This window comes from Spermophilus citellus (genome assembly GCF_964194105.1).
Source record: "Spermophilus citellus genome assembly, chromosome: 15".
NCBI lineage: Eukaryota > Metazoa > Chordata > Mammalia > Rodentia > Sciuridae > Spermophilus > Spermophilus citellus.
This window is the reverse complement of record NC_138195.1, coordinates 81,550,765-81,570,898: the sequence shown is the minus strand read 5'-3', so window position 1 is coordinate 81,570,898 and position 20,134 is coordinate 81,550,765. Positions and strand designations below refer to the sequence as shown.

The 20,134-nt window shown below is 50.1% G+C and overlaps 2 protein-coding genes across 7 annotated transcripts in view; one reads left to right on the top strand and one right to left on the bottom strand.

The window, feature by feature from the left end:
- Positions 1 to 15,704, top strand: part of NRAP (nebulin related anchoring protein) — a 70,374-nt gene extending 54,670 nt beyond the window's left edge. For 4 of the 6 annotated variants that reach the window (XM_081268601.1, XM_081268599.1, XM_081268600.1 and 1 more), the window contains 8 exons: positions 743 to 1,054; positions 6,832 to 6,936; positions 7,627 to 7,725; positions 9,316 to 9,420; positions 12,420 to 12,527; positions 13,774 to 14,085; positions 14,760 to 14,891; positions 15,456 to 15,704. In XM_081268601.1, coding sequence (XP_081124727.1) covers positions 743 to 1,054; positions 6,832 to 6,936; positions 7,627 to 7,725; positions 9,316 to 9,420; positions 12,420 to 12,527; positions 13,774 to 14,085; positions 14,760 to 14,891; positions 15,456 to 15,560 — 1,278 coding nt within the window. In that variant the 3' untranslated portion in view covers positions 15,561 to 15,704. Of the gene's footprint in view, positions 1 to 742; positions 1,055 to 6,656; positions 6,782 to 6,831; positions 6,937 to 7,626; positions 7,726 to 9,315; positions 9,421 to 12,419; positions 12,528 to 13,773; positions 14,086 to 14,759; positions 14,892 to 15,455 lie in introns of those variants that run through there. The other 2 variants (XM_081268602.1, XM_081268603.1) reach the window with 2 other exon arrangements.
- A 431-nt stretch (positions 15,705 to 16,135) lies between these two features.
- HABP2 (hyaluronan binding protein 2) overlaps positions 16,136 to 20,134 on the bottom strand; it is a gene marked incomplete at both ends in the record, with an annotated part of 29,821 nt that continues 25,822 nt past the window's right edge. The window contains 4 exons of the mRNA XM_081268396.1: positions 16,136 to 16,300; positions 17,617 to 17,762; positions 19,132 to 19,266; positions 19,925 to 20,067. Coding sequence (XP_081124522.1) covers positions 16,136 to 16,300; positions 17,617 to 17,762; positions 19,132 to 19,266; positions 19,925 to 20,067 — 589 coding nt within the window. The remainder of the gene's footprint in view (positions 16,301 to 17,616; positions 17,763 to 19,131; positions 19,267 to 19,924; positions 20,068 to 20,134) is intronic.

Sequence of the window (20,134 nt, the reverse complement as noted above, 5' to 3'; positions counted from 1 at the left end):
CTGCAGAATATATTAGTTATGAATGAGATCCTTTGACAGAGGGAGGGAAAGAAATGCTTTGTGAATCGGGAGCTAAATTCAGGCAACTGATCTCCAGCAGGAAGGAGCTTGTGGTTTATTTCTAATTGCAGAGTCTGGGCCGTCTGGGGACGCCCTGTAATGTGTGAACTGCCTGTTTTGAAACCCCACCCAGAATTGGAACCGGATCTCCCCTGAGACGGCTAGGCAGCCCTAACATGCCTTCCCCTTGGCTCCCTGAAGTTTCCTGCCACGGTGTTAGGGTCTGCCAGCTGCGTTGCAGCCACTCTGTTGATAACATCTGTAGCTTTGGGACATGAAGGTGACTTTCTCTTTCCCACAAACAAATCACAGAAAACGTGGACTTCAAATAAATGGATCCTGTCTTTTGGGTTTAATGTTTTGCCAAGCGCAAACAGATGAAGCACGAGTTTCTCTTTTACCCTTTTTGATAAATTCCGTTTGGCCACAGGACACGTAAGGGGAGTGGGACCCTTGCTTTGGCTCTAAGGATCTGATTCTAATTAGATGGAAAGATGGAGCAATGTTTTAATTGTTCCTTCCCCAGGGAGGAAGGCACGCTCTCAGGCCAGCCCCACCGTGGTGGCTCTTATCATCTTCACCTCCTCTTGTAAGAGGTGATTTTTCTAGGGTCTTGGAGGTAGCACAGATGGAATTTAAGCAGCTGGGTACAGAACCCTGACCCGCTGGTGCTGCCGTCCAGTTTCTCTACAGACACGACTTTGTGAAGGAGCGAGGGAAGCTCATTGGGATCCGCAGTGTGAGCGATGACCCCCGGCTACGGCACTGTCGGCTCATGGGCCAGCTGCAAAGTGAGCATCAGTACAAGAGGGAGGCAGCCGGCAGCCAAGCCCAGTGCCACCTACCCATGGACATGGTGCACCTGGTCCATGCCAGGAAGGCCCAGGCCCTGGCCAGTGACCATGACTACAGGACTCAGTACCACGAGTTCACGGCGCTACCCGAAGACTTGAAGTTGGCCTGGGCCAAGAAAGCCCACGCCCTGCAGAGTGAGGTAGGCCCCTTGTGGAATGCAAACCAGCCCCTCCTTCCTCCTTCCACCACATGCTGGTGTCCACCACTGCCCCTTCCTTGGGCTTCTGGACCCTCAAGTCCCATGACTTGCTTTATCTAAGTTGAAATCCATCATTCAGTCATTCAACCTATACTGCTGAGCACCTTCTACATACCAGGTACTGTGCTAGGCCCTGGGAGTGTAACAGTCAACAAAAAAGGAAAACAATCTCATGCTCATGGGACTTCTGTTCTCCTGGAAGGAGATAGACCATGATTGATAAGGCAAATCTATAGCAAGTTAGATGGCAACATGCTATGGAGACAAATGGGTCAGGGGAGTGGGTAGGGGGTGTGGATGTGTGTGTTCATGCACAGGCACAATCTAAGAGACAGCATCAGGGTAGCTCTTGTTGGAAAGGTGACATTCACAGGCCTAAAGGAGAGGAGAGAAGGGGATGGAGAATTCTAGGCAAATAGAACAGTGAGTTCAAAGGCCAGGGTCCTGGCAGGAACAGGCTTGGCATATTTGAGACCCGAGTGAAGCAAGTGGGGGGCTGTCATGGGAGAAGGGGTCAGAGGGCGCACAGGGTCTAGGCTGAGGATGCGAGGGATGGAGGTGAGGATATGACACCTGCTGACTGCTGCCCGTTGCTTGTATCATTGCCACAGCTCTAAGGTGGGGACAGACGTCACTCCTGCCTTATAGATTGAGAGCATGAGGGAGGCACCAAGCAAACTCTAGCTCCAGAGCCCACTTTCTCAGCCATCCTGCTCCCTTGGAGGGAGCCTGAAACAGGATGTCATGCCCCTTATGGTGCACTGTAGACCCTGAGGCCCAGAAAGGAGGGTCCTGCCCTGAGCAAGGACAGTGAGCAGGTGGCAGGGGCAGCAGCCCCTCCCCTGTCATAACTCCTGAGATGCAAATCCCAGGTCCTCCACCCTGGCTGCGTGAGCTTGGGCAGTCCCTGTCCTTGCAAAACCTTGGACATGGAAACACTGACTTGGGACTTAGTAATGATGACAACGTGACCATGGCCAGTGCTTACGCAGGATGTGCAGAGTGGCAGACACGGGGCCACACATCGTCTCTCCAGGCCTTTAGCAGGAAGGTGGTCCTGTTTCAGAGAGTGAACCCTGGGCCATTGGCACATTAGTCCTTACTGTGTTCACCAAGGTTTCCCAGTTTGGGCATTTGTGATACTTTTGGCCAGATATTCCTTTGTGTTGGGGACTGTCTTGTGTGCTGTAAAATATCTAGCAAGGTCCCTGATCTCTATCCTATGGTTGCCCATGGCATCAGTCAGAAAGGTCTCCAAATATTGCCAAATGTTCCTTGGGAATAAAATTAGCCCTAGTTGAGAATCTGGTTCTTGGTTGAGAACTGGTCCATGGGAAGCACTTAGCACCGAGCCTGGCCCGTAGCACACTGGAGCAAGTGTTAGCTATTCTAGAATGTTCCCCCCAACATGCTTCCCATCCTGGGAGCCTTCAGGGCAGAATGCCTGCTCTTAAGTTTAATTAGATATAGCAATAAAGGGGTGTTATGAACACATACTTGGTTATCAATTATTATGGTAATGGTCTTATTAAATCATTACGTTAGTAATTATGATTTGCAATATCACATCGTTCACCACTGGAGAGAGTATGGAGTGTGCAAGGCCAACTGGGTCCTGCAGAGGGAAATTTTACTTGCCGCCAACTTCCACTCTCAGGGTCACTGCAAGCAGGTGACCCTGAGAACCCCACCCACCAACAAGAAAAGCTCAAAATGTGACTCTCCAGTGCCCAACTGGTCAATAGTCTATTTTGGGGGAGAAAAGAAACTGCTGAGACAGGACAGGCACTCAGGGAAGACTCCGAGGCCACCTGGGGGAGGTGAGGACGCCAGTCTGAGCCAGGAGGTGTGTGTTGGAGGCAGCCACTGTCCTTGCTCAGGGCAGGACCCCCCCCCCCCCCCCCGCCCCTTTCTGGCTTTCTAGGCCTCTGTCTGTGCACTGGAAAAGCAAAGAGGTTTGCTATGATCCAGATTTTTGGGATTCCTAGAAAAATGTTTATTTATTTTTTAAATGGCAGGGTCCATATAATGTCATATTTTGTTTTACTAAGTAAGGAAAAGGGGGGAAAAACCCTAAATGCTACCTGAAGGTATGATTTATGTCACTGTTATTTCTAAACAGAAAGGAAACTTTAACACTAGAAAAAATGGGACATCATCTAAACAGGAGAAACAGTGGTTGGCAATCTCATCCTGACATTTTAAGACCAGGGTTTGTATTAAATTTTTGAAGGTTAAGAAATTATGGCTTAAAAACTTAAACTACCATGTTATGCTCCATGCACTGTCTTTTGATTATAAATTGGTTCGTTTGGGAGTCTCGATTCTAGGATAGTTTGAATAGTAGACCTCAAAATGTCCAGCTGCTTTTGAGCCTTCAGCTTTATTGTTGTTATTATTTAAAAAAATCAATTTTCACGTCGTTATATTATGTAGAGAAGGAGACAAATGCTTAACGGGAGGTCCCTCAACTTGGCAGTCCAGGAAGGAGCCTCCTCAATTGAGCTGCTGCCTTGCCCTCTCCCACCCAGGCCAGAAGGAAAGCCTTGTGAGGGGCCAGAGGGGGCTGAGGTGCCTGCTGCTGGGGCTGAGCTCCTCAAGGCCATGATTGCCCAGGTCAGGGCCAAGCCCTTCTTTCCTCAGGAGTTTGTGAGACACCCCGGCTGGCCCTGGCAATGTCCATCATGGACACCTGCTCGTCCTGCTGCCTCTTTGTGCCCTTTCAAGTCTGCTATTCCATACTCCCTCCATGATCTCATGCTGGGACCATGGGAGGCCCTGGAAAGCACATGCCCCACCCTTTACAGGTGTGTGTCCTGGGGCAGACTCCTGAAACTCTCCATGCCTCAGCTTCCCCAACAACAGTAACAATAGCTAAGACATGTGGGACCCTTGCCCTGGGCTGGCATTAGTATAAATATTTTGCACCATATTATTTAAGATCTAGATAGGTACTAGTATTGCTCCTATCTTTACAGATGCAGCAATAAAGCATGAATACTCTTCAGTAACAATGTGCCCCACTTCGCAGGCTGGCGGGGATGTGACTTGCTCAAGACCTACTGCTAGGAGGAAGTGAAGCAGGATTCCAGCTCTGGTCTCCTGACCCCTGGTTCAGTCTCTTTGGCTTCTGCATGTGGCTGGATTAGGAACCCCAATCTCTGGCTTCTGAGCCTGTGCTCCTGACTACAAGTGTGGCCTACTGTGTTAGTCAGATTTTAGTTCCTGTGACCAAAATACCTGACAAGAACAATTTACAGGAGGAAAGACTTACTTTGGCTCATGGTTTCAGAGGTCTCAGTCCATGGGTAGCTGACTCCATCATGGCGGAAGGACATGGCAGGGAGAACTTTTAGCTCATGGCATTTGGGAAACAGAGAGAGAGGAAGGGACCAGAGAGAAGATCAACCCTCCCAGGGCATGCTCCCATTGACCTATTTCCTCCAACTAGGTCCCACCTCCCAGTAGTCCATTAACTATCAGTGGATTAATGGATTAATCCATTGGGGTGGATTAATTCACTGATGAAGTCAGAACCCCCATGATTCAAAAGCCTAAAAGCCCCACCCCTGAACTTGGGGACTATGCTTTGATACATGATCCAAACCATAACACCTACCCAGAGCGCAGCAGCTCAAGGCTGTTCGGTGAATCCAGCCCATCTTTGAAACACCAAACGTGTTCTGCAGATGAGAACAAGAACCTCCCCTTTGCAGGATGGTGTGAGGGTGGAACGAGATAGTGGGTCTAGAGCAAGCTCCACTGCACACAAGGTGACATGATAATGTTTCTAATTAGTACATATACCCCCTCCTCTAGGCACCTGGGTACTCACATCATTCACTCACAGGCTCATCATAACTCAGAGACTGAATGTTGCCTCTAGTGTATTTGCAACAGAGTGCTCCAAAATGGGGGTGCCCCCAAACCCCACTTATGACTCTGCAGGTGTCTTCCAGGTCTTAGTATATGGAAGGAAAATAGCAAGGTTGCTGTTTGCTGAAGCCAGATTTGGATGGGCAGTTTGGGAAGGTCTATTATTATCTTAGGCTCATTCTCTGAAGCCGTCTTTGGGTAGCTGATTCTTCTCCACTCCCCGCCCTCTCCCCTCTTTTATCCTGAAGTCTGGGGCAGGTGTGTTGTTTTTAGGGTCTGGTGAATAGTCAAAGCTGGGCTGGGAGCTGAGATTTCAATAGATGATCCATTTATAAGAGAGTGTGAGGTACAGTCAGATCTTTGGGGAACCTGCATCTTGCTTTCTGACTTACCTGCGATCCTACTGTTCAGCTCAACAAAAGGCGAGTTGAAAGAGCGCTCCCCACTTCATCTGGCTTATGAAAGGAGCAAGGCCTGGCTGTGAAGAGGCCCTGTAGGATTATTCTCTCCAACTTAGAAATTTATCCAATTTTCTCTGTTCTTTATCAGAGTAGAAGGCAAAAGCTTTGCCGGTGTAGACTGAAAGATCGCGGTATAAAAAGCAATCTTACTGACATGGGGTTTTGAAACCTGCTCCCAAGCCTGAGTGATGTCTCCTTCCACCAGTTGGAAGGCAGAGTGGAATTGGCACAGGGGCATTAGCCAGCAGACAGCAGATCAGAAACGGACTCTCTTTGAGGCCAGCTGTGAGGAGCCCTGTGAATCCTGAAATGAAAGAAAACTAAAAAGGCCGAGAGGCTGATTTCCAGAGTGATATTTTGCGTTACAGCAGAGCTTATATCTAAATTAGAGAAATGCCATCGACTTCGTTTAGATCCAAATTTTAGATTTCCTTAGAGAAGCTTTTCCACCTTTAAAAATGCCTAATTTCCATAAAGAGAAGAAGAAAGGGATGCAGGTGACTGTCTCATTGAAGGTAATGGTGGGCAGATCAAGGAATTGTCATAAGGTTTGATGTTTTGGGGGGGCTCCTAATCAACCCATTGTCTTAAAAGCACCTCTTATTATTTTCTCCAAGGAATGGTGCTGTAGTCCTAGTCTTCTGAGCCCTTAAAATGAAGAAAGAGAACGAAGCTTAGCCCATTTTTGCAATATAAGCAAATCATAATGAAACAGTGGGACGAGGTAAACTGAGGCTTGAAGAATTAAAATGGCTTACTCTTAGCCCATTCATGTCTAAATTTGTTTTAAATCCTGGCTTTCATTGACTCCTTCCCCCTTCACTTTTGCTACCACAAGAACAAAATTCTAACTGGCTCTTGTCCCTAAGTACTCTCACATGTTTTCATGAGAACACAGGGGTTGTCATGACCTTCCAGTGTCACAGAGGGAAACTGAGTCACATCTTGGTAAAATCTGCCCCTAGTTACAGCAGGTTTGATCTGAGCTCAAAGCAATTTTATCAACCCAACAGTGAGTGGAGCGATTTGATTTGGGCAGGTGGTCAGAATACATGAAAGAATCCTGGCCGCTGCCTGGGTCTGAGCACATGTCTCAGCTCTTTCTTTAAGTGAGAGTTCACAGAAACCATCACCTTTGGCTGCAGATCCTGCTTGTGGGGGCTTCTTGTATCACGTGCAGGATTCATTATTTTACCTCCTGGCAGAATGCACAATGCAAATGACTGGACTCGATGACCCGCAGCACGCGCTCCCGAGGGAGGGGCTGAACTGTTGTAAGGAAGTCTTACTGCAAATGCCACTGCAAGTCAAGGACCTTCTTCAAGTGCCCTAAGAGTCTTGGGCACTCTGCTGAGAAAGCCCACGATTTTCTTTCTGCAGTTTCGCTACAAGTCGGACCTCATGGCCATGAAGGGGACAGGATGGCTAGCACTGAGATCTCCACAGATAGAGAGCGCCAGGAAGGCGGGAGAACTCATCAGCGAGGTACCATCAACCTGTCCCTTCCAGAGTGACATTTCTTTGAAGAGAGAACCTGTTCATGGAGTAGGGATCCCAACGGGATCCAGGGCTGCTGGATTCCCAGTGTTTTCTCTGGGACCATTTGCAACAAAATCCTAAAACGGAATGAGATTTCCCACCAAAGGAAATCACTATTGGGGAACTAAAGGCAAACATGTTAGAAGGTTCTCAGTAAACACGGTATATACAATCATGATCGAATATGGCCATTATTTTATTGGAGGCAAGGAGTTTGCACCTGCCCACTGAGTTGACTCATAGTGTCTAGTGTCCAGACAGTCTCAGAGAGTGTTAAAGGTGGCACACAGTGTCCTTCACTGAATTCCCCACCAGGTTAATGACCTGGAGATCCCTCCCTTGGAATCCCCCTATGGGTGGCTCTGCCTTCTCTGTGTCCTTCATAATGGAACTTGTCTGGTCAGGGTCCAAGCAGGATCACATTAATGCTGAACATTGTCCTCTGCTCTATTCCTTTATTGTGAAGAGTCTTTTTCTTTAAGAGAGTCGATACCTGTAAAATGTTCCTAATCACAGAAGAGAGCTTGGATCTTTCCCATGCTATTGATTTGGGTACCCACCAGAAAGATTTGTTGTCCAATAATGTCACTGGTATCTTTGCTGTGTCTGGTGGAAACCTTTGTCTTTCTCTTATAGACCAAATACCGTAAAAAACCAGACAGTATCAAGTTCACCACAGTGGTTGACTCCCCAGATCTGGTTCATGCCAAGAATAGCTACGTGCATTGCAACGAGGTGGGTTCTTTCTCCTCACTCATCCTGGGCACGCGGTGGGGGTGCAGCTTCTCAGTGGTCAGTGCTGAAGAACACAGGCTCTGGGTTCAAATCCTGCTTGTGGGGGCTTCCTGTATCATAGGCCTGGTCCATTATTTAACTCCCGGAATGGAAACCTTCTGAGCTTGCAAATCTTCTGTCTAGATGACTGTGGGTCAGCTGCTTTCACTCTTATAACCTCAGGTGTCTTATGTGAAGGGGGTTGTGGGACAGGGGAAAAATGAGAGCAATGATTTCATGAGATTAAGTGAATTAAATGAGGATTAAATAAATAAAAGCAAATAAAGCTTTTAGTGAGTACGGCAAGTACTGTATAAATGCCCCTTATTATGGCTTGATCCATAATCATAATGATAATAATGCCAAGTATTATTGATGATCCCTTACCCTGCGAGAGACCAGATATATCTTAATTGCTGATGAATGGCAATGGAATTAAAAGCTTAATATAACCCAGTTAGGTTAAAAAGAAAAAGAAAGAAAAAGAAAAGGAAAAGGAAAAGCAGCTACATTCAAAGCTTCTTTCTTTTGCTCCCTGTATAATTTAGCTCCATTTCCTCTATCTTGTATTTATTTCAAGAAGTAGGAACCTATTTTTCCCCCTCCTGGATTGTCAAGGAATCGATCCTGTAAGCACGGGGACAGAGCTGCCCCATCCACACAGGGAGCCCAGTTGCTCTATGACCAGTATATTCACATTTGCAAAGTCCATAGTGAATTTGAGACTGGATTAGACTCTTGTATCTTCCTCTTTGAAATTATATGAGACTCAAATACTTTCTAAAATTGTTCACAATTTTTTTTTTTTGGTACTGGAGATTGAACCCAGGGGTGCTTAACCCCTGAGCCACATCCCCAGTCCTTTTTATATTTTATTTTGAGACAGGGTCTTTCTAAGTTGCTCAGGGCCTTGTTAAGTTGCTGAGGCTGGCTTTGAACTTGGGATCCTCCTGCCTCAGCCTCCTGATTCCCTGGGATTCTAGGTGTGTGCCACCAAACCTGGCTACAAGTCTTCATTTGCTGCTTTAGATGTAGCAATCATGATGTAGTTTGAGTTTTAAAATTGTATCTGCTTGGGTCCTGGGTGAACTATGAAAAGCTTAAATTTTTTTTAATACATGTTGACATTTTATAATAAGAATAACTTCTTAGGTGTATTATTATTATTTCTATTAGTATTAAACAACAAAGGCCTGAGGCTGTATCTTATTACCAGTAAAAATCATGTGTCATGCTCCCTTGCAAAAACCCTCTGAAATATCCACACACCTTAGACTGCAGGTGTGGCCAGCCAGTATGTTGATTTGTGATCCATTTGGAGCAGATCTTGGTGAATATTTTTAACAGGGTCTATGTGGAACCAGCCACCTCCACTTGACCCTGGTCCCAAAGGCTGCTGCTTCCAGGCACAAGATTCTAGAAGGACCTCTCCTTGTGCAGGGCTGGGTTTCGCTCCATCTGGTGGGCAGTTGTGTGGGAGGGGCAGGAGAGAGAATCAGCTGCTTCTCCCTTGTGGCTTCACCCTTGACCATGAGTCTGCCTTACCCACAGCGCCTGTACAGGTTGGGGGATGCAGAGGCCCTGCACAGATACACCCTGATCCCCGACCACCCTGAGTTCACCCGAGCCCGCCTCAACGCGCTGCACCTGAGTGATGTAAGTGAGCTTCTGGTCCCTGTCCTGTGGGCCTACTTTGTTAAAATGACCTGTGCCCAAAGTGGATTTTACTCATTAGAAATAGAAGAGTCCTGGGAAGGAGGAGGTGGAAGAGAAAGAACAGTGAACTGAGAGTGGGACACACTGTTTGTGTGACTTTTGTCACTTTCCTTGCTGGACCTGTTTGCTCACCTGTAAAACTGGGTTGAGGCTGAGTGACATGAGGTTCCTTCTGGCTCTAACATTCTGATCTGGGCATGGCTCCACGGACCTTAGTGTGTGCTAGGTAGTGGTCAGGGGCGTGTTCTCCTGGCCCCCGCAGGTCTCTGCATCCTGGTTCCCTCAGCCATCCAGAGGAGGGCAGCCATGGAGATAGAGTGGCACCACCTCACCCTGCACCTTGGGGAGACGCCCCATGGTAGCCTCTCCTGTCCAAATGCACTTTCCCCTCTGTGTGTGTGTCTATCCCCTGCAACACTCCAGTTTCCCTGGGACGCCTGCATGACCAAGATGCTGTTTCCTAGACCCAGGCTTGTTGTTAGCAGGGGTTGAGCCCCCCCACCCCCCGGTAGTAATAGAATAGGCAGCTGCACGGCCAGCAAAGCTGTGATCCCTGGATAACAGGTAGAGAGGCGTTGGAATCAAAAGACGTTCTCAGATTGGAATAACACAGGCTGAGTGTGTCAGCCTGGGGCAGCGAGCGGCCTCCCAGAGCCCGGCCATTCTTCCCTCCCTGGCCTGGCCATTGTGTCCTGGGGCTCCGTGCGGATCAACAGCTGCTGCCGTTCACCCCAGAGGTGGCCGCCTCGCAGGGGTTGGCAAGAGGCGCCTTCTAGTTAGCGTGTGTATTAGTTTGTTGCGTTTGTAAAGCCCTGTGGGATCCCACGCAGTGAATGCGCTGCTGCTTTGTAAATATGAGTTATTATGACCATTTGATGCTTTTGAGGGATGCACAAGGGATAATTTTAGAACAGTAGCTCTGGTGGGCTGACCTCCATCTGGGGAAGCTGGACCGTCCCCTCCGCAGAGCTGGCTCAGGACATCTAGCTCATTAAGCGGCCAGGGTGGGGAGGCAGGGCCTCCATTGGAGGGACTTCCGGAGGCCCACAGCCATGGAAGCTGTATCAAATTGCCAGTCCACTGGGGGCCCAGCTTAAGGAGGAAAGAAGCCACCCCAGGTTGGTGGTGGGAGCATCTTCCCTCTCATGGGGGGCCAGCCCCACAGAGTCCTCGAGCTGAAATTAGCTGCCGGGGCATGCAGGTGTGAAACTCATGGACCTCATTTGAAAGAGCGCTTCTCTGGGGGCGTGTGGAATACGCACAATTGGATCAAGTGCTCTGCGAGGAGGAGGTGGAGGCAAAGTGACCTTCCTGGGCAAAGAAAGCCATTGAGATGTGCAAGGCAGCCGGAATAACTCAAAATCAAATGGCTCTAATGCGTGAGGACGAGGACAAGACTGTGCCCACTGTGATCAAGAAGAGGAGCGCCCAGGGTTCCAAATCAAAGGGCCTCCAGAATCTAAGGATCCCAGTGGCAAGGCAAAAACCTCAACAGAATAAAAAACTCAGGAAGAAGTGATCACAATCAGGCAAAGACTAGACAGGAGGAAGAACAGGAGAAGGAGCTCAGGCCACTCTCTGGCCAGATGGCCCCTGAGCCACCAATACTCGGAAGCTGGGTGCATGGGACACCAGCGTGGGATGACGTTGGGCTTGGAGGTTGTGCAAAGCTTGTCATTAGCCGGCCCGGGCCTGACGTGGAGGCTCTTCTCAGAGAGGCACTGTGTCCCCGACACAGAAGGTGACAGGGCTTTTTGACTATTTGCTATCTGATGAGATGGGGCCACCAAAATAGGAAGCATCATGCTGAAGGGGATCGCTGTTCTGCTGTTATCTGAAGGCTCCTCCCTTCTGTCTTCCAGTGCTTGCCGCCAAACTCGAGGGTGACACCCAGTAAATGGAATTGTTTAGGCTCTGTATCCATCAATTAGGTGATTTCCCCAGCAGGACAGGCTCTGCGTTCCAGGCCCTCGGACACTGTAGATATTTGGTTCCTGATCTGCGCTGTTGGATTTTGGAGGGGGAAGTGGGGGCGAAAGTGAGGGTGATGACCACACAGGCACGCACAGGTGACAGACCCTCCCTGCCTGGCCCAGGGCTTCATGGTTCCCTCCGGTGCCAGGCCCAGCCTGGCTTTGGTTGCTTTCTGCCCTTCCTGCTCTGCTCTGTCTCCCAACCCCCCGTGGAACAGAGGACCAGCCTTGACCTCTATTTCCGGGTGACAAGAGTAAGATTCTTTAAGGGCCCTGCCCCGCTGTGGCTGATGAAACCAGCGAGTCGTGATGAGGTCCGGGGTGTCACTTTGTCCTCTGTTGGTGATGTGTGGCTTTCCTGCTGTCTCCCTTCTCTGTGGCTGAATAAAAGCGAGCCCTCCACTGGGACCTCCCGAGGACGCCTTTCATGGAGTCGTTCCCTTACCTTGAAAAAAAAAAAAAATCTCTACATGAAGGCGCTGGAGATTTTGACACCTCCGTTGGTGGTGTGGGTCTACCCGAGGACGGAGGCTGTGATTCCAGACTCCTGGAGGGGGCCCGGGGACAACCTGAAAAGGGAAAAAATGAAAGAAGGGACATGAAACACATGGGTCAGGAACTCAGGTTCTTGACAATACACTGAATCCAGGTGAAGGCAGAGTTCTTGCACTTTGAGCTCTGGCCTGTAGCACTGCAGACCCCGGACCCAGAGAGTGAAGGCAGAGATGGGAAGGAGGGGGAAGGGGTGTCTGAGACCCAGGCCCACAAGAGCGAGATCCAGTGGTCAGGTTGGGGGCTTAGAGCTGAAGGCCTTCATGGCCAGCCCCAGTGATCCCAGAGCTGGAGAGTCCCCAGGATGCCAGGGGGCCATGGGAACCATGTTTGGGAACTCCTCCTGCTGAGAATCATAATACAATGACCATGGAGTCGCCCCCACTTACCCACGCTTTTCCTTTCCCCATCTAGAAAGTCTACAGAAACTCCTGGGAGCAGACCCGCGCTGGCGGCTACGACTTCAGGCTGGACGCCATCCCGTTCCAGACTGCCCGGGCATCCAGGGAGATCGCCAGCGACGTAAGACCCCACGCGCTCTGCATTGCTGATAGGGCTGCTTGGTTTCCCCGGCTCTGCTGAAAGGCACAGGACAGGCACCAGGACTGTCACAAGTGCCCCCCTCTCCACATCAAACTGAACGTGGATTTCAAAGGAATGACAAATCAGGGCCTGATTTCTAGGATCTTAGCCAGAAATTTGGGGTGGGGAAGGTTGCCTTCCTACTCTCTCTCTTAAGAGTGGCAGTCTTAAGAGTGGACGGATGAGCCTCTGGAGGTCAGAGAACATGTGATTGGTTGGTGTACAGTGAAGGGACCTCTTTTAGCCGAAGTGCATGTGGAGAGGAGAAAGCCTTTGGGCCTGTACCCTACATTGGCTTGAGTTCAAATCCTGGCTCAGCCACTTAGGATTTGGCTGTTTTCTTGAGCAAGTTGCTGATATTCTCTGAACTCAAACTTCTACGTCTACGAAATGGAGACTTAATACTTGTCTTCTAGGACTGATGAAGGGATGGAAATGAAATGGCTTACAGTGTCTGGCTCATGGCAGATGTTCAAAACCCAGCTGCCATAATTAGTGAAGAGGAGAGCTTCAGTGAATAGACAGGAGGCACAGGCTCACCCCACGGCCAGCTGCTTGCCAGTCCACCGTGAGATAAGTACAGAAATCAAGAGCTGGTGATCATAAACGTTCTTAGCAACAGACATTGAGACAGCAAAGGGTGTGAGGTGTGGTTGATTGGTGGACTCTTCTCACTCAACAGGGTAACAGCCAATCTGGGTATTATCAAGAGCGCGTGATCCAACCGCACACGGGTCTTTGACGGAGTAGAAATTTAACAACACAAAATGAGACAGGTCCCTCACCATAAATGATTTGAGAAGTACCTGACTGGGTCTGGTACTAGGGATCAAAGGAAGAAAGGGCATGCTTCTTGTCCTGTTGGAGTGTTAATTACAACAGCAATAGTATCAAGAGCCACCATCGGTGGGCTTGAATTGGTGCTGGACTTGAAGCCCCACCCCCATCTCATTGAATTCTCTCAACATCCCATGGGGTGGAGAGTCATCCTTCCATTTTTATCAGATAGGGAAACTGAGGCTGGGGGAGGCCCAGCCAATGATCCAGGGCCACAGAGGTAGGTCTACTTGAATCCAAAGCCTGTTTCTAGCCACTGTGTGCTTCCTGCTGAGAATCCTGTGGGCTCCCTGGAGTCTGGCCCTGGAGGGGAGGCAGGCTCGTGACCCTCTGCTCTTCTGACTTGCAGTTCCGGTATAAAGAGGCCTTCCTGCGGGATCGGGGCCTGCAGATTGGCTACCGCAGCATCAACGATGACCCGAGGATGAAGCATTTCCTGAACGTCGGCAGGCTCCAGAGTGACAATGAGTACAAGAAGGACTTTGCCAAGAGTCGGTCCCAGTTCCACAGCCGCACAGACCAGCCTGGCTTCCTCCAGGCCAAGAGGAGCCAGCAGTTGGCCAGCAACGTGCATTACAGGCAGCCCCTGCCCCAGCCCACGTGCGACCCCGAGCAGCTGGGCCTGAAGCACGCGCAGAAGGCCCACCAGCTGCAGAGTGACGTGAGTACCTTCACAGGTCCCATGTTCCCTTCTGGGGCGAGCCAGGCTGAGACAGCTTCTGAGACACCTTAGTACCAGGAGGACTAGAACAGTAATTACCATTTCTCAAATCTCTCCTGGTGGCCATGCTCTGTGCCAAATGCTTTTCCAGCATTGTGTCCCATTGTCCTCGACCCCAGGACTGCTTCATTTTATAGATCAGGAACTCCAGACTCAGAGAGGTTACATAACTTACTCAAGATCACACAGCAATTAAGTGGCAGACCTGGGATGTGACCCACCTTTGGCTTGATGTGACAGCCCAAGTTCTTGGTCGATCACTGTACTACCTCCAGTGTGTCCTAGTAGTCACCCTACCCAACTCTTGCACTTTCCTGGGAAGAAACTAAAGTTCAGAGGAGGAAAGTTAAGTTAGTGAGTTAGAGCAGGCCCCAGATCCTCCTCACCCTCATTGCTTGAGTGGGCAGATGAGGGAAGCTGCAGCTGGCCAGCTCAAGGTCCCCAGGCAGGGAGCCCCTGCTTAACATGACTCCGCTCCTCTCCGCTCCTGGCTTTGCTGACAACTACGTATTCGGCTTCATCTGGCTTCCTTTTAGAAAGAATTCTATCTGCCAGGTGGTCCAAGAACCCCAAACCCTGCTGACTTGTTCCTCCTGCTTCCTCCTTCCCCCAAGGTCAAGTACAAATCAGACTTGAACCTGACTAGGGGTGTCGGCTGGACCCCTCCCGGCTCCTACAAAGTGGAAATGGCTCGGCGGGCTGCAGAACTGGCCAACATGAGGGGCCTGGGTCTCCCGGGGGCTTATGTGAGTAGCAAGTAAACCCTGCCCCCCCCGTCTTGCAAGACCATGGGAAAGACAAACTCATTGTTTCTTTTCAAAGTTTATTTTTGGCCAAAGGTCAGCTGGCGCTAAAGAAGTGTGAAACACAGCTCGAGCGAGGCGCCTAATTTCCTGGGTCTGAGATGACCGGGCGGATGACATGTGGGTTAAACTTCCTGCAGGGTTTTCTCTGAAGTCGCAGCCATTAGTTCTGCAGAGGCAAACCTACCAGGGCGACATCAATCCCGGGCCAGGGCAGCCCGGGCTGCGTTGACTGCTTGCTCGTTACAGGCGTGGGAAGGGCCAGGGACTCTCTGGCTGCAACAGTCTGCGTTTTGAACCCTACTTTGTTCAGAAGAAAGATTCCATGGCTAAATGAGAGATGGGCTCTGCCGCTCTCCCGTCCTTGCCTTGAGGATCACTTTTCTTGGGCAGGGTGGGGGAGGGGAGGGCCAGCATGTTCAAGGCTCTGGGGGCGTCTTGGTACGTCTTGCGGGAGCAGGGCAGGGGCTTCCTTTCAACTGAGGGAAGTATGTTTGGTTTCTGCAGGGGGAGCCGGAGGTGGTGGAGGCTGGAGGTCACCCGAGGCGGGAGGTGAACCCAGATGCCACTGAGATTCTGCACGTCAAAAGGAAAAAGGCTCTGTGGATGTGAGCAGGCAGCCCACCCCCACCGAGGAAGTCTGCTTGCCAGACACATCCGTGCTCAAGATGGCCTTGGTTTGGGCAAGCTGTGAAACACAGCACACCAGCCCATCCCCAGAGCTGCCTTTATTAAAATAACAATTCTGAAACCCAACGGAGGAGGTTGTATTTTTTTGGTTGTCTCTCCCACCCACCCCCCCCCACCCCACCCCAGGAGGGTGGCTGGTTGTGTTGAGTGCCTCAGTGTTTGGAATGAGAGTCCAGGTGACTGCCCCTGGCGCTGGGCATCCTGCAATCTCGCATTTGCCGATGTCCCCGGTGAAGGCAGACTCTGTGAATGCTCATTTTCTAGAGGGCACAGTTGTTGGAACAGAAGCAAACGTCATGCATTTCACGTTGATGCCATCATTCCTGGGAGCCTCGTGAGATGGTACTGGTCCCACCAGGTCCAGCCTGGATAGCAGTTATCTCTGCTTAGAGCCTGGACACTCTGGCTTGTGGCCTCCTGGAGGCTCCAGCAATGTCCTTGACTGCCCAGGAGGGCCCCCTGGTGCAGACGGGTTCTGGGGTCCTGAGGACAGCATCTTAGAAGCCTGTCTCACTGTGGATGGTGGTTTTGATCCAATTCAGGAACTTGGTGACTTGGGTGTAGACGCCTGGTTTCTTCCCACATTCTAGTCCCCAGCTCACGATCCCATAGACGTAGTAGGTGCCATCCTTCTCACAGGTCAGAGGGCCTCCAGAGTCACCCTGAGGGGAAGAGCAGGCGGAGATGAGTCTCCTGGGCCAGAAGACATCAGAGACGCCCCCACTTCTCTCCCACCTGCTGCTCCTGGTCCTCTGGATGTGACAGACACCCCTCCCAAGGGCTCTTGTGAGGATTCTTTGTCAAGTACATAGATTGGGCCTGGAGGAAGTGGTGAGGAGGAGGGTGGGGAGGAGACGGGGTGTGGGGGGGACGCAGGCTGCTCCCAGTCACTCCTGCTTAGGCTCTGCCACTAACAGGGTTTAAGCAGTGACTGTTCTCTCTTGACGGGAGCTGCCACCTTACCATCTGAGAGACACATTAGTCCCTTCAGGCATCTGAGATTGGAGAATTACTTTGGAAACTGATAAGAGTCACCTGACATGAGATTAAACCAGGTTTGAAACCCATGACTTTGGTTTCCAAAGCCCTTGAATTTTCTAGAGAACTAAGCAACTGCCTTTCTCACTCCCCTTCCAAAGGCTCAGTGAATATTGCACCCACCTGCCTTGCCCCCCCTCTGAGCAGGTGGAAATCATGGCTTCCTGGTAAAGGCACAGGATAGCAGGAGAGCCACAAACTCTGGAGAAAGAAACCTCAGTTTCCCGTCCCCAGTGGGCTCGAGGCTGGCAAGTCATTGCTGGGTTCCTTTGTAGGGATGCTCTAAGAGACAGGATTTGAATGTGGCCCTGCTGGGTTTTCCAGGACAGTGGGGTGGCTTCTAATGACTAGAGAACCCTAAATTGAGGTGTTCCTGGGAATCTGGGGAGGATGTAATGTGTGATATGAGCCTTTCAGGGAGAGGGGCTGCCGGGAGGGGGCTTTGACTTGGGAACCTGAGGTCTCCTCAGCACCCTTTCCCCTCCAGCTGTCCCCACAGACCTAGCAGCTTGGGGCTCCCAAAAGTCTGCAGTAGGAAGAATGTCATCAGGGCCCTGGGTTAATTGTGGCCCTGGAACCGCTTACTTTTCAGGACTAAATCAATTACCTCCCCCCCTCTGTCTCTCTGTCTCTCTCTCTCTCTCTCTCTCTCTCTCTCTCGGCCAAGGTAACTTCTCTAAGCAGCCGTGAGGTGGTGAGGACGACACCCCTGCACCTGAGGCTGTGAGAGTTACATTAGACCCTGCAGGCCTGCTGCGGCCATTACGCCCACTCGTCTGGCTGGATGTAGATTCAGATGGACCAGGGGAGACAGGTCCCCTGCCTGGGCCTCCACTTTGTGGCAGGTGGCCCCTGGCTCCCCTCACAGAGCTCTAAGGGGCCTCTGTGCCCAGCGTGATTCCTGCCGGCCTGTCCCCTGAGTGCCACTGGAGTCTCTGACCTGGCAGGTGTCCTGCCCAGGTTTCTGAAGGTTCCCTGCACAGATCATACTGTCGTCGATGGTGCGGTCGTAGAGACGGCGGGAGTTGCACACAGTGTTGGAGATCAGCTTGACCTTGGCATCCAGCAGCTGTCGGGACCCTTCTCCTGGGGGACAGTGACAAGAATCACTACCTCGGGGACCGGGGGGGCACCCACCACACCAGAAGCCGCAGGAGTAAGGAGAAGGCCATCAGCCCTCGGCTCAGGAGGGAAGGAGGATTCCAGGAGATGGCAGAGAGGCCCCGTACTCCCTTCTCTTCAGCCTCCCCACCTGTGCAGAGCGCAGAGCTGCCTGACAGCAGCCAAGGGGCATCGCTGGTGCCCTCCCGTCTCTCCAACGGCACCACGAGGTCTGGGAGAGCAGGGGTGGTGTGGTACCATCCTTAAATTTCCTATCTCTAATGGAAGGGCTGCCATGTAGTGTATTCAGGATGCAAGGATGAAGGCACAGATGTATCCCCGGGCACTAAATTACCTGCTTCCCAGAGATCCCCTAAAGTAGTGAAATCAGCTAAAACATGTCATTGATTTTGAACATACAGTCTTAGAGGACTATTCAAGACAAAGAAAGTCATTATAGCCCAAGGCCCCATAAGATCCCTAACTAAGACATCATCATGCCCACCCGATCGCACTGAGCACAGGAGAGGAGGTCAGGCTCAGGTGGATTGCAAAGAAAATGGCCACAAAAAGTTTTATGCAGACCCTAAGTCCATTTGGTCAGAAATCTCCTTTCCCAAAAGCCTCCTACAAATTTGCATATTACATTTCACTTTCTTCATGAATACAGACCGATTTAAAATGATTCTTGCTTTCCATTGTTAAGAATGAGATTGGGAGAGACGACAAATATATTTTGAGTGTTTGGGGGACAACTTGAACTACCTCCTTTGAATTTCTTTGTATCTGAGCAGATTCCAGGCCTTGGAGATAAGTGTGATGATTGGGAGATTAAAACTGAGTTGTAATTAGTTAAAATAGATTCTACTGTCATGTATAAATTTTTTTTAAAAAAACAATGTTCTATAGGCCAAAGAAGATGTACCAATTTTTAAAAAATATTTTGAAATAAATAAAAATTAAAGCATAAAAATAAATAAATAAGTAAATAAAACTGAGTTATTCAAGCAACAAAGGCAAGAATCTACCACAAGCCCGTCTGACACCACAATCCATGTGCTTTCTGCTCTGCCAAGGGAAGGAGACAGGTCATCCAGGTTCAGGATCAAGGCGAGAGAGAAGCCAGGCATCTAGGGGCAGGGCCAGGGATGGACATAGAGATCAGGGAAGGTCAGGGAAGGTTCCTTGCTGATGGTGAGATTTAGCTAGATCTGGGATGACAAGGTCGATTCTTCCTTTTGATAATGCACCTTAAACCAATTATTTCAAGTTCAGAAGGACACGTGAGGCTGGCCCTTTTCTCTCTGGTTGATGTGGCTCTCCTGAGTCTCAGGAGAATTCGTGCCAGACTCACCTGTTTCTGTCACACCCCAGCCAGAGATGTGGCACTCAGTCCCAGAGGGAAAAGGATCGTCAGGCAAACAAACCGTCTTCACGTATTTGGATTCCACAGCACAGTGACCATCGACGGGCTTTAACTTGAGCAGAGCTGGGTGGAGACAGAGGAGGAAGCTCAGGCCACGTCATCTCTGTCTGAGAAGCATCAGCTTCAGCTTGGTGTGAAAGGTGGTCATGGTCAAGCCCTCCCACACCCTGTGCCTGAAAGATTTCTTCCTCAGTCATTTCACCTTTTAAGTTTACACCTAGGAGTAGCAACACAGGCTGAGAATAATATCAAGAATCATAATTGAGTCTGAAACCACTTCTAATCCACTTTAAAAAGCAGGCTGTGTCTGCTCATGAACACCTACCAGGTGCCAGGTACGGCCACTGGTTCATCATGTCACTAAACGTAGGAAGTTAAGAGTTGTACAACAGTGCCCACATTTTATAGAAGAGGAAACTGAGGTTCAGGGAGGTGACCAGTTCCCAGTAAGCAGGGGACCTGGGGTTCAAGATTGAGTGCTTTCCACAACACAATGCCCCTGAATCTCTTCCACTCAATTTAAGACCTGTCGCCCATTTATTAAGATCACGAACACATACTCTTAAGATCTAAAAAGCTCTGAAATAATTTCTCTACCTTATAGGACCCACAGGGGACCAAATGATCAAGAACACTTTCGAGGACCAAACCTCAGCTCTCCATCAGTGGAGAAACCCACCCAGGACGAGACCCCAGGAGATTGGCAACAGAGGAGACTTGCCAATGTCGTTGTGGGGAATCTCGTCTCTCTCATTATAGTGGCTGTACTTGAATATCTTCTCCACCCTGAAGGTCTGCTCGTGGAACTCTGTCGTCTTCAGGTCCTGGTCCCCTAGCACGACTTTTAGATGTCTGACTTTTATGCTGGAAGGGAAAATAAGATGATGGGGAGATTGCCCAGGGCCATGGGACCTGGAAGCCACACCCCAGC